The 13,960-nt window shown below is 45.4% G+C and overlaps 1 protein-coding gene across 6 annotated transcripts in view; it reads right to left on the reverse strand.

Moving 5' to 3' along the window:
• Nucleotides 1–12,788, reverse strand: part of LOC137383820 (T-complex protein 11-like protein 1) — a 67,997-nt gene extending 55,209 nt beyond the window's left edge. For 4 of the 6 annotated variants that reach the window (XM_068057090.1, XM_068057088.1, XM_068057089.1 and 1 more), the window contains exons 1-2: nucleotides 12,514–12,714; nucleotides 8,704–8,906 (exon numbers count right to left, since the gene is read on the reverse strand). In XM_068057090.1, coding sequence (XP_067913191.1) covers nucleotides 8,704–8,860 — 157 coding nt within the window. In that variant the 5' untranslated portion in view covers nucleotides 8,861–8,906; nucleotides 12,514–12,714. The other 2 variants (XM_068057085.1, XM_068057086.1) reach the window with 2 other exon arrangements.
• Nucleotides 12,789–13,960: the final 1,172 nt, after the last annotated feature.

Below are 13,960 nucleotides of genomic sequence, written 5' to 3' on the forward strand. Positions count from 1 at the left end.
TTCTTGATAAGCAAGAGGGTAAAAGGTTATCGGGGGTAGGCGGGAATGTTGAGTTGAGGTTACAATCAGGTCAGCCATGATCTTGTTGAATGGCAGAGCAGGCTCAAGGGGCCGAGTGGCCTACTCCTGCTCCTAATTCATATGTTAGTATGTATGGTCTGTACGAGGTGGGCAGTGAGTTCACTCACAAACTTGTAGCATTATTTAATCTTACAGCACAAAAGGAGGTCATTTGAGCTATCCAATTAGTTCCACTCACTTGCTTTTTCCCCAGCCCCTACAGTGTTTTTCCTTTATTTATCCAATTCCCTTTTGAAAGTTACTATTGAATCTGCTCTCACCACCCTTTCAGGCAGGGCATTCCAGAATCACAACAACTAGCTGCATAAAAAAAAAATTCTCCTCATCTCCCCTCTGGTTCTGTTGTCACTTATCTTCTGTGTCCTCTGGGTACCAATCTTCCTGCCAATGGAAACATTTCCCCTTGATTGGACCTGATTTTAACTCTGCAAGTGAATGGGTTTCGAGTGAGTTAAAATGTCACCCACCTACTCTATCAAAACCCATCATAATTTTGAGCAGCTCCATTAAATCTCCCCATTATGTTGAGATCCCCTTTCCTCTTTGGGTACCCTCTGTCAGCAACAAGAACTCCTAATTCAGGCGTAGCATAGTTCAGATGCAGAGTAAAACTCAATCTTCTCCAATATTGTCTTGCACCCCAACTCAGGAGCATACAATAGAATTATCACCAATTCTCTCACAGCTCTGTCAGTGGGAAAACTTCAATTTCGGCATCCTTGAAGTTCTGCTGAATAAGATTACTAATTTACTGTCATTTTTTGGCATGGACTCATTGTGCACTGTTATGTATTTGCAAATATTATTTATTTATTCCACAAAGGGGCCTTTCCAATCGGCAGAAAAATGAGTCTTTGATTCCTTCTCTGTGGATTGAATTGGAACCCAGAGACCAGCAGCAAAAAAAATTGCATAACAAAATATTCCACCTTTAACAAAGTAAAATGTTCCAGGGCACTTTGCAGAAGCATTATCAGACAACATTTAATACTGAGCCACATAAGGAGATATTAGGATAGGTGAACAAAAATGTGGTCAAAAAGGTAAGTTTTAAGGACCATCTTAAAGGAAGAGGGAGAGAGTTGGAGTTGCAGAGAGGTTAGTGGGGGGTATTCCAGAGGTTAGGGTCTCAGCAGCTGATTGCATGACCACCAATGATGGGAGAGATTAAAATTAAGGATGCACAAGAGGCTAGCATTACAGGAACACAGAAATCTCGGAGGGTTGTAAGGCTGGAGGAGGATAAAGAGATAGCGAGGGGCGAGGCCATGGAGGGATTTGAAAACAAGGAAGATAGTTTTAAAATCGAGGCGTTGCCAGACCGGGACCCAATGTAGGTCAAGCAAGTACAGAGCTGGTGGATGAACGGGATCTGGAGCAAGTTAGGAGGTGGGCAGCAGAGTTTGGATGAGCCCAAGTTTATGGAGTGTGGAAAATGGGAGGTTGGTAGGATAACATTGGAATAGTCAAGTCTAGAGTTAGCAAAGGCATAGATGAGGGTTTCAGCAGCAGATGAACTGAGGCAGGGTCAAAGACAGATTATGTGGTGGAAGTAGATAGTCTTGCTGATGCAGAGGATATGTGGTCAGATGCTCAACTCAGGTTTCAAACAGCACGCCAAGATTGCAAACAGTCTGGTTCAGCTTCCTACTGAGGCCAGGAAGAAGGATGGAGTTGGCGGGCAAGAAACGGAGTATGTGGTGGGAACCAAAGACAATGGCTTCAATCTTCCCGATATTTAGTTGGAGGAAATTTTTGCTATTCAGTCCTGGATGTCAGACAAGCTGCATGACAAATCAGAGGCAGGGGAAAGGTTGAGAGAGAGGTGACCACCGTGTCACCCACCCCCATAAACCCAATTTACTTCTGAAGCTCTTTTATATCAATCTCTCAGATGTGCTGATCCAACATTTATTATTTCTTGGTTAAGTTGGTGTTATGTGAGTTGACATACAATTTGTTATAATAGGGCATCACGCCAACATAGAAATTTCAATACAGAGGAGGCTATACTTCCTATTGTGCTTGTACTGGTGCCAGCTCCCTACCCAAGGCGTATACTCTAATCCTGCTTCCTCGCTCTTTCCCCGTACCCTTTTATATTTTCCTGTTTCAAGTGGGCTTTAATTTTCCTCTAAAGTCATGATTAATTCTGCTTCAACAGTCATCTGTGGTTAAGCATTCCACATAATAACCCTTTCTGAGAAACAAGTAATTCTGACCTCCCCCTATATGCTTCTAGTACGAATCCTGAGTGTATGCCCCCTTGTTGCCAACTCACCCACCAGCTATTAATCACTATTAACTCTTTCAAATTTGCTGGGATGCAGGCCCACATCAATGATTTTCACTTCATGGCATGTTCCTGACTCTGCCTTGCCTTCAAGGTGAATCACAAAAGAAGGTTTTTTGAAGACCATGTAAGGAGTCTGCAAAGGGATATAGATAGTTTAAGTGAATGGGCAAAGATTTGGCAGATGGAGTATAATGTGGGAAAGTGTGAACTTGTTCACTTTGGCCAGAAAAATAGAAAAGCAACATATTATTGAAATGGAGAGAGACTGCAGAACTCTGAGATACAGGGGGATCTGGGTGTCCTAGTACACAAAAAGTTAGCATGCAGCTACAGCAAGTGATTAAGAAGGCAAATGCAATGTTGTCGTTTATTGCAAGGGAATGGAATATAAAAGTAGAGATGTTTTGCTACAGTTGTACAGGGCATTGGTGAGACCACATCGAGAGTATTGTGTTCAGTTTTGGTCTCCTTACTTAAGAAAAGATATGATTACATTGGACACCATTCAGAGAAGGTTCACTCGACTGATTCCTGGAATGAGAGAGTTATCTTATGAGGAAAGGGTTGGATAGGTTGGGTCTGTATTCACTGGAGTTTAGAAGGATGAGAGGTGATCTTATTGAAACATATAAGATCCTGAGGGGACTTGGTAGGGTGGATGTTGAAAGGATGTTTCCCCTTGTGGGAGAGACTAAAACTAGGAGCAAAATTTAAAAATAAGGGGTGTCCCATTTAAGACAGAGATGCGGAGAAATTTTGTCTGTCAAAGTGTCTTGAGTCTGTGGAACTCTCTTCCCCGGTGAGCGGTGGAGACAGGGTCATTGAATGTTTTAAGGCAGAGGTAGACAGATTCTTGACAAACAAGGGAGTCGAAGGGTAGGCAGGAAAGTGGAGTTGAGTCCACAAATAGATCAGCCATGATCTTATAGAATGGCGGAGCAGGCTCGAGGGGTCAAATAGCCTGCTCCTGCTTCTACTTCATATGTTCGTATGTATATTTGTATGTTTTGGAGGTGAGAAGGGGAGGAAGGTACAACCAGCAGGCAATTGACTCAAAGTCCCAGTCGCTGGTTCAAGAATTACATTGGTAACTGGATGCAAGTCTGCTCTCTTGGCTGATAATGAAATCGTGGGATGGGAGACCTAAAAGATGGTCAAAGTGAGGAGGGGAGAATAATTAGAAACTGACCAACAACATTTACCTCTAAGATCAATGGCCTTTACTGAAAGCAGTTTAAATTGTGGTTCACATATGATTGTTGGCTGCTTGGAATTATGTCAACTGTTTGGATCAGTCAACTAGTTGATCTGCAGGATATCTTCAAGACTGTTTTTGCTGTTTATCATGCCCTATTTCATGTTCATACTGAGAAGATGACTATCCTCCCACTTCAGTTACTGCCTGCCCTTTGGTTGAGCTTCACTAGTTAGTACCTTAAAGTGGCTGTAATGTCTGAGGGACACGCATAGAGAAGGCAGCCATATTTAATTATTGGAAATCTTTAAGTGGAGCCAGCTACCAGTTACACCACCAGGAAATCCCCACATGAAAATTTCTAGCTCAAGTGGAGCTACTGTTCCTCATGCCCTCTTGACAATTCAGCCCGTTTTCTATAATAAACTGTTCTATTTATCAGACTGCAGAGCATTTTGAAGTAAAAACGTAATTAATAGTTAAGGTGTTACACCTGTAATTGCCTCAAGTGAACACTCACATGCCTGCTCCTGCCCTATGCAAACCTCAAAGGCATCCAGGACTGCAACTACAGGGATGCTCAGTCCCAAGGCCATGAGCAGAATGAGTTTCAAACAAATATTAAGTCTTGTGAGAAATAACTGCCTTCTTATTCCTTTGTGGTCTGTTTTTAAAATCTTAGTCATGTTTTCAAATACTTACAGAAATAATCATGTTCTGAAATTTCTTTCATGTCTTTGTGTAGCTACGCAGACCTGTCTGAAGGATTTTAGTTTGTTTTAAACCTGCAATGACGACTCTGAAAGCTTTCTTAAGCACCTAATTTGTGGCTTTGACTGAAAACTGTTCTTCCATTACTTTAATTCTTACTTTAATTATGCCAGAAAAATTTTGCTTCTGCAATGTCCCCGTCTGCATCACTGTCCCCATGTGCATCACTGACCCTCTGTACAGCATGGTCCCTGGAAATCTGCCATCCTTACCTGGTCTGGCCTACATGTGACTCTAGACACACAGCAATGTGGTTGACTCTTAAATGCCCTCTGAAATGTCCTAGCAAGCCACTCAGTTGTATCAAACTACTACAAATGAAACCGGATGGACCACCTGGCTTCGAGCTAGGCACTGGAAACAACAACAGCATATCCAGCCCTGTCAACTTTACAAAGTCCTCCTTACTAACGCCTGGGGGCTTGTGCCAAAATTGGGAGAGCGGTCCCACAGACTAGTCAAGCAACAGCCTGACATAGTCATACTCACGGAATCATACCTTACAGACAAGGTCCCAGACATTACCATCACCATCCCCGGGTATGTTCTCTCCCAATGGCAGGACAGATCCACCAGAGGTGGTGGCACAGTGGTATACAGTCGGGAAGGAGTTGCCCTGGGAGGCCTCAACATTGACTCCAGACCCCATGAAGTCTCATGGCATCAGGTCAAACATGGGCAAGGAAATCTCCTGCTGATTACCACCTATTGCTCCCCCTCAGCTGATGAATCAGTACTCCATGTTGAACACCTACTGGAAGAAGCACTGAGGGTAGCAAGGGAACAGAATGTACTCTGGGTGGGGGACTTCAATGTCCATCACCAAGCATGGCTTGGTAGCACCACTACTGACCGAGCCCTAAAGACATAGTTGCTAGACTGGGTCTGCAGCAGGTGGTGAGGGAACCAACAAAAGGGAAAAACCTACTTGACCTCGTCCTCGCCAATCTACCTGTCGCAGATGCATCTGTCCATGACAGTATTAGCAGGAGTGACCACTGCACAGTCCTTGTGGAGATTAAGTCTGGTCTTCACATTGAGTGTACCCACCATCGTGTTCTGTGGCACTACCACCAGGCCAAATGGGATAGATTTTAAACAGATATAGCAACGCAAAACTGGGCATCCATGAGGCGCTGTGGGCCATCAGCAGCAGCAGAATTGTATTCAACCCACAATGTGTAACCTCATGGCCTGGCATATCCCCCACTCTACCATTACCATCAAGCTGGGGGATCAACCCTGGTTCAATGAAGAGTGCAGGAAGGCATGCCAGGAGCAGCACCAGGCATATCTAAAAATGAGGTGTCAACCTGGTGAAGCTACAACACAGGACTACTTGCATGCCAAACAGCAGAAGCAGCATGCGATAGACAGGGCTAAGCGATCCCACAACTAACGGATCAGATCTAATCTCTGCAGTCCTGCCATATCCAGTCGTGAATGGTGGTGGACAATTAAACAATTAATTGGAGGAGGTGGCTCCATAAATATCCCCATCCTCAATGATAGGGGAGCCCAGCACATCAGCGCAAAAGATAAGGCTGAAGCATTTGCATCCATCATCAACCAGAAGTGCCGAATGGATGATCCATCTCGGCCTACTCCTGAAATCCCCAGCATCACAGATGCCAGTCTTCAGCCAATCCGATTGACACCACGCAATATCAAGAAACGGCTGAAAAGACTGGATACTGCAAAGGCTATGGGACCTGACAATATTCCAGCAATTGCGCTGAAGACTTGTGCTCCAGAACTAGCCGGACGCCTCGCCACGCTGTTTCAGTACAGCTACAACACTAGCATCTACCTGGCAATGTGGAAAATTGCCCAAGTATGTCCTGTACACAAAAAGCAGGATAAATCCAACCCGGCCAATTACCGCCCTAGCAGTCTAATCTTGATCATCAGCAAAGTGGCGGAAGGGTTCGTCGACAGTGCTATCAAGTAGCACTTGCTCAGCAATAACATGCAGGGCACTCAGTTTGGGTTCCGCCAGGGCCACTCAGCTCCTGACTTCATTACAGCCTTAGTTCAAACACGGACAGAAGAGCTGAACTCAAGAGGTGAGGTGAGAGTGGCTGCCCTTGACATCAAGGTAGCAGTTAACCGAGTATGGCATCAAGGAGCCCCATCAAAACTGGAGTCAATGGGAATCATGGGAAAAACTCTCCGATGGTTGGAGTCACACCAAGCACAAAGGAAGCTGGTTGTGGTTGTTGGAGGTCAGTCATCTCAGTCCCAGGACGTCACTGCAGGAGTTCCTCAGGGTAGTGTCCTAGGCCCAAACATCTTCAGCTGCTTCATCAATGACCTTCCCTCCATCATAAGGTCAGAAGTGGGGATGTTCGCTGATGACTGCTTAAGGTTCAGTACCATTCGTGACTCCTCAGATACTGAAGCAGTCCATGTCCAGATGCAGCAAGACCTAGACAACTTCCAGGCTTGGGCTGATAAGTGGCAAGTAACATTCACACCACACAAGTGCCAGGCATGGACCATCTCAAACAAGAGGGAATCTACCTATCTCCCCTTGATGTTCAATGGCATTACCATCATTGAATCCCCCACTATCAACATCCTGGGGTTACCATTGACCAGAAACTGAACTGGACCAGCTGCATAAATACTGTGGCTACAATTGCAGGTCAGAGGCTGGGAATTCTGCGTGAGTAACTCACCTCCTGACTTCCCAATGCCTGTCCACCATACACAAGGCACAAGTCAGGAGTGTGATGGAATACTCTCCACTTGCCTGCAGCTCCAACAACACTCAAGAAGCTCGACACCATCCAGGATAAAGCAGCCTGCTTGATTGGCACCCCATCCACCACCTTCAACATTCACTCCCTTCACCACTGACGCACAGTGGCAGCAGTGTGTACCATCAAGGTGCATTGCAGAAACTCACCAAGTCTCCTTCAACAGCGCCTTCCAAATGCCCGAACTCTATCACCTAGAAGGACAAGGGCAGCAGATGCATGGGAACACCACCAACTGCAAGTCCCCCTCCAAGCCACACACCATCGTGACTAGGAACTATATCACCGTTCCTTCACTATCACTGGGCCAAAATCCTGGAACTCCCTCCCTAGCAGCACTGCAGGTGTACCTACAACAAATTGACTGCAGTGGTTCAAGAAGATAGCTCACCACCACCTTCTCAAGGACAATTAGGGATAGGTAATAAATGCTGAACTTGCCAGCGACACCCATCCCATTAGCGAATTTTTAAAAAATCAAAATTAGCGGGAGGGGAAAAGACCTTTATTGTCCCCATCCACCCCTTTTTCAGTGGTTGTTCCCATGGCCTTGGTGCCTCTGGGCTAGTGAGGGAAAAATCACATAGGTTCCTGCTCTTGATTACTGTCCAGTGACCATGGTTAAAAGTGGGCATAGGTACAGACACACACTTCCATTGAGGTTCCATATTGTTATCCCTGCAACAATCAAAGTCAGTTCAAAGGGGGACCTGTTACAACGTCAGCTACTTTACACAACCAGTTTGGACATGTGTTTAGCGATATAGAATGCTCTAACATCAACTTTGTAATAGGGACTGACACTATGGAGCTGATAACGCAAAGTCCGCTGTGATACTGCTAACTTATATTGGACCTCAGCACCCCACGTACTGGAGCACTGATATCTGAGGCCTACCCATTGCCCTGTCAAAGCCCCCTGATGTACCTGTGGCACTTAGAGCACAGCACTACCATACGCTGGTCTCATTGTGGCCCCAAATTTAATTCAGATTGGGCGTCCTCCTCACAACTTGGTTAGAATGACTGGGCAATTCACCAGATGCACAGTACATGTTTGGAAAGATGCTTCCAGGGATGGTTCTGAAAAATGGTCCACCCTGAGCCTCCAAAGGTCAATCTTCCCAAGAGGTTCAAGCCTTTCATGGTCAGAAAATAATACACTTTGGGGGAACCTGCTGGAGTCCAACACTCCGACAATCATTGCCTTTCCATAGCATTGAGGGTTAAGCATCAGGAAGAGTACAAAAATATTTAAATGAGGATAGTCATGTGATGCCAGTTCCGATGTATCAAATGTGGAAATTACTAATTATTGCCTATCAATACCTAATTAATGACATTCATTATTATACATTGGTAATATAAATATTTATTGCGTCTTTGGGTGTTATTGTAAGGATTAAAATAGGATGATGGCTGGCAATATCTGGTGGTGTAAGTAGCAATTTTGTGTGATTGCACTGCTGATTTAATAATACAGGCACCACAGTAAGCCATTTGTAGAGGTATTGGTTTCTCAATGTCATGTTGGCTGGATGTAGTTGGTGCATGAAACATGACAAGTGATGCCTGGTGAATGGTCACTTTGTACTTACAACAGGAAATGCCTGGCTTGCAGAGGCCGGGCATGTCGGTATCACCATTTTCCCTAGAGGACTTGATGTCGTCGAGCAGAGCTCCTCTGTCCTTTTGTTCCTGTTGGCCTTTGTCACTGTTGTCACTCGTGGGTGGTTTATCCTCACTTTTGGGCATTTTGTCTGGCTTTTTCCACCCTTCTAAAACCAGTTGGATAATAAATCTGTTGATAAAAAAAATGACACGTCTTCCAAAGTACTGCTGAGCCACACGTTTTCTGTCATCCAATCAACAGCACTTTCCTAATTCCCTGTATTTTTAGAATGGTTACCTCAAGGACTAACAGTTGCATCATAGGAGACAAACAGCTAAATCTCGCCTCCGTGTTGCAAAACTCACTTTTAAAATCGGCTCTCAATCATAGAATCATATCATCGAAAAATTTTCTGGAAAATAAATTGCTTCTGGTGCTGTATCCTCACACACAAGTCCTTGCATGTACAGAGGCCCACCTGCAGCCTTGCTGTTCCTGAGACCCTGGCAACTCTCAATCGGGCAGAGTGTAAACATCATTGCCCCTTCGGCTCCTGATTTTTTTTTAAAGCAGATGGCCCTCAAAACCCTTGTCAGTTATACATTTGTACAGCATGCCCTGAATAAAAGATAGCAATTCACATGCTATTATTCCTTTTTCTCCTAGAATGCCTCTCCTTGCTGACTTCCACTGCCTCACCATCTCTTATTTTGGAATCCTTGTCCTTCTTTATAAATTGCTTCATTGCCACTTCCCACATCACCTTTCTAACTCCCTCCAGCCCCACTTCCCAGCTTGCCCCCTGGACTCTTCCAACTCTGGCCATCTATTTCCCCCCTCTAACCATCACCACCATCCACCTCATCCCCTTTCCTCTCCAGAATTGATGGCTTCAGTTGTCACACCCCTTCACTCTGTGCTTCCCTCCTACAGCCCCCTGCCATGCCACATCTTTCCCCAGTTTCAAATATCTCTGCAAAATCTCTATCGCCAACTCTGTCTTTGGTCACCTCCCCAAACATTCCTTCCAAACTGCAGCTGAGAGACTGTTTCTTGTCTTTCCCCCTATGTTTGATGTTACACTACATTAAAGATTTTATAAGTGCCATTGTTCTTGTTGAGATTGAATATAAATGACCAAATATCCACAAGTTTGTGCAACGCCATTGATTGAGGAAATGATTTCCTTTTCAATTGAGTTAATTCAAAACTATTGCTTTTTTATAAGTCTTCCCTGTGTTTTATGATTCCCCCTTCCCTCTCTCCCCCATCCCCCCATCACCCCCCCCCCCCCCCCCCCATACTGTCCGGTCAGTGCTGACCCAGGCTCGGAAACAGGTGCTCAGGCTACAGCCACCCACCAAAAATAAACCAAGCTGCCATCTTCCATCTGTGAATCTAAACAGAGAACATGGGAACCTCAGGGCCATTACAGTCAAGTCCAATCCTGTCCTCACCGGACATCCATATATACAAGACTCACCTGGAGTTCAGGTACTTTTCTCTCATCTGCTACTATTTTTGGCTCAGGATTTGGTGCTGGTAACATCTTCATACAGGCTCTTGTTATGTTTAAAATGGGTTAGAAGTCATGCTTCAGCCATACAAAACCCTGGTTAGAACACACCTGGATGGCTGTGATCAGCTCTGGGCACCACACCTTAGGAAAGATATATTGGCCTTGGAGGGAGTGCAGTAAAGATTTACCAGAATGACACCAGAACTCCAAGAGTTAAATTACAAGGAGTGATTACACAAACTAGGGTTGTATTCCCCAGAATTTGGAAGGCTAAACTGATATTTGAACAAAGTTTTCAAAATAGTAAGGGGAACTGAAAGGGTATGTTTAGTTTAGTTTAGTGATACAGCACTGAAACAGGCCCTTCGGCCCACCGAGTCTGTGCCGACCATCAACCACCCATTTATACTAATCCTACACTAATCCCATATTCCTACCACATCCCCACCTGTCCCTATATTCCCCTACCACCTACCTATACTAGGGGCAATTTATAATGGCCAATTAACCTATCAACCTGCAAGTCTTTGGCATGTGGGAGGAAACTGGAGCACCCGGAGGAAACCCACGCAGCCACAGGGAGAACTTGCAAACTCCACACAGGCAGTACCCAGAATTGAACCCGGGTCGCTGGAGCTGTGAGGCGGCGGTGCTAACCACTGCGCCACTGTGCTGCCCCTATTTCTGCTGGTTGGGGAATCTAGGGCTAGGAGGCCTAGTGTAAAAATTAGAACCAGACCTTTCAGGAGTGAAGATTAGGAAACACTTCTACACACAAAGGATGGTACTTTCTTCTCCAAATCACAATTGATGCAAGAGCAATTGTTTATCTTTAAATCTGAGATTGATAGATTTGTTCAACCAAAGATATTATGGGATCTGGGGCTACAACAGATACATTAGACTGAATTTTACCAGTTCTTTGGTGACGGGCTGGGAGGCGGGAAGCCTGGCAAAATGGCACGGGAAGTGTCGGATTTCGTGCCCATTGTCTTCCCACTGCCATGCCATTTTGCCAGCAACAGGAAAGGTGGCAGATGTGCCACCCACCTGGAGCCCAATTGAGCCACTTAAGTGGCTAATTAAAGGCCTGTTTCCGCCTCCACTGGCATTTTACCAGTGGTTGAGGGGCCCGCCACTGTGTGGGGAGAACGCTAGCATGCTCTGGGGGAGTGGGCCTCTGTTTCGGGCACTCTGACCCGTAGCAACGACACTGCTTGTCATCAGCGACCCTCCCCCTGCCCCTCCCCCCCCCCCCCTGCCCCACCGGGGCCTGTCTGACTGGTCCCAGTGCCCCCAGTTAACTGATTTTGAGGGCACCAGCCATCGATGCACCCTCATCCTCCAGGTGCAGCCCCAGCAGTGGCAACCACCAGCGGTGGCACTGCTGAGCTGTTAAGCACTCTGATCAGGCTGGCAGCTCTTGGGGGAGGTGGGCCACCATCCTTAATAGGGATGGCAACCCCGGTGGCAGCCACTTAACTGGCTGCCTCCAGCAAAATGCGATCCCAGGTCCCACTGCTCGCCCTCTGCTTTCGGCCCTGGCAGTGCGATCCCTGTGGGTGCTGCAATGACTCCTTTAATTAAATTCACTGTAAGCCTGGAGATTCCAAAGCTGGAACTCAGTGCTTGGAATTCTGAAGAATGGATTCTCTCGGTGCCGGGGAGAGTTCCACACATCAGGGACATGACCAGTGACTGCACTGAGAATAAAAATAAAAAACCCCACCGTCATTACTTATCAACGAACCAGTGCAGTGAGTTTAGGAGTACTTTTAAAAACAAACTTCCGGGGTATTCAGGAGATGCTGGGCATTTAAAAATAAATGGACCACCAACAATGTGCTCCCACATTGCCTCCTGCATTATTTGCACTGGTGACAACTATCTGTGACACATTGTCACATCCATCTTCTGCATTACTGTACCCTCATCACATCTCGACCCTCACAAAGCAGAGGATCCCTGCATCGTAAGAATGAAGAAGTGGCGGAGCCTCGGCACAGACCAGCAAACACTCCAGCACAACCGTCAGGATCAAGTCGACCTTCCGTCAGAAACTGCTTGTGAAAGGTCTCTGCTTTCCAACATGAAGCTGCCTTCCTGGTTCAGGCAGTGGTTGATCTGTAGTGCTTTTTTTCCCCGTAATTTCAGATTTCCAGCATTTGCATTTTATCTCTAATAGAATGTCATGTCTTAAAATTTTAAACAGCAATTGCACCATAACTCGATATTAAAGAAAAACGTGTATGATAAATATAAAGTGCATAAATTTACCCATTTTAAAACTGAAAGTTTTAGCCCGTCCGTCCGATATTAAGAACAAGAACGCTGCATTACCCATTGCAGATTTGCCAAGTGATTTTAACTCTTTCCTCCCAACATTAGAAAAGGTTGTTGCCCCCTGCGAATCTGCAGTGAAGAAGCGTTTTAGAAGTGATAAGAGTCGATGGAAGTTTCTGCAGTTGCTCCTGAGTTTAGCTGACTTACCTGTACGATCGCTCTGATCTGCCTGTTTACAGCGACCCCGAGTCCCGCCTGTAACTTCAAACTAAACTCCACCAATCTGCAAACAGCAGGGGGGAGCATGCAAACACAGAGCTGCTGCATTCGCTACCCAGCTCCATAGTGAGGAGAATCTTTGATCATATTTAGGAAAATAATATTTATAATCTTCTGATATGTGCATAGTCTGTACATGTTTTATTTTCAGGATGACAAACCAGTGTTTTCTGTGACTTCGCTATTCCCCTTGCTGAATGATCTCTTCCAATATTGAAACTAAACAAGAGTTGGCGCTCCACCCCTTGCAATGTTGCTGAATGTCATTACAATTCATAAAATTCCACCAAAGTTATATCTGGGGGCTTCACGCAGATGCTGTAAGGCTAAATGATTTGCAGAGTCCACCCGCTGTAATATGCAGAATAATTTGCATCGAATCGCGAATCTGAAAAGGACCGTTTGCAATATATAGTCAAAACATTTTTAAAAATAAGCAACATTTTACCATGGCAACCAGGAAGTGACACGCAATAACTACAACCCTCTTCACATATGATGTGCAGCCTCAGTACGGACGAATGTACACTGAATTGTTGAGTCCATATAGTGGCGGAAAAAAACATAAGAAATAGGAGCAGGAATAGGCCATTCGGCCCCTCAAGCCAGCCCCGCCATTCAATAAGATCATGGCTAATCTGTCCCAGGCCTCAACTCCTTATAGTATTATATATATCTATTATTCTATTAATTTCCCTTTCTGTGTTGCAACTTGACGACGTTTTGAGCAGACCTATAATTATCAGCTCGGGACCTCTTACTGGGCTAAAGTAAAATACCGTCGATGCTGAAAATGTGAAATAAAACCAGAAAATGCTGGAAACATGCAGCAAGTCAGGCAGGACAGTTGGAGAGCGAAAAACACTTACTGTTTCAGGTCAATGACCCTTAATAACCCAGAGGCCTAAGCAAATGATCTGGAGACTGTGGGCTGGATTTTGAAACCCCCACTGAATGCAGGTCCGGAGGCAAGTGCACAATTTGAAGATTGTGTTCTCGGAGGTCAGCAACCACTGCCTCCGGCATGTGATGCCATTTTTAAAGGAACGCTGGGAGGGAATAAGTGGGCGCGCACTTCCAATTAAATGCCTGTTGAGCTCATCAACAGGCTTGGCAGCAGCAGTTTTTAATTTTCAAAGGTTGGAAACGTGGAGGACGCCAT

This window comes from Heterodontus francisci, chromosome 25 (assembly GCF_036365525.1).
Source record: "Heterodontus francisci isolate sHetFra1 chromosome 25, sHetFra1.hap1, whole genome shotgun sequence".
Classification (NCBI taxonomy): Eukaryota; Metazoa; Chordata; class Chondrichthyes; order Heterodontiformes; family Heterodontidae; genus Heterodontus; species Heterodontus francisci.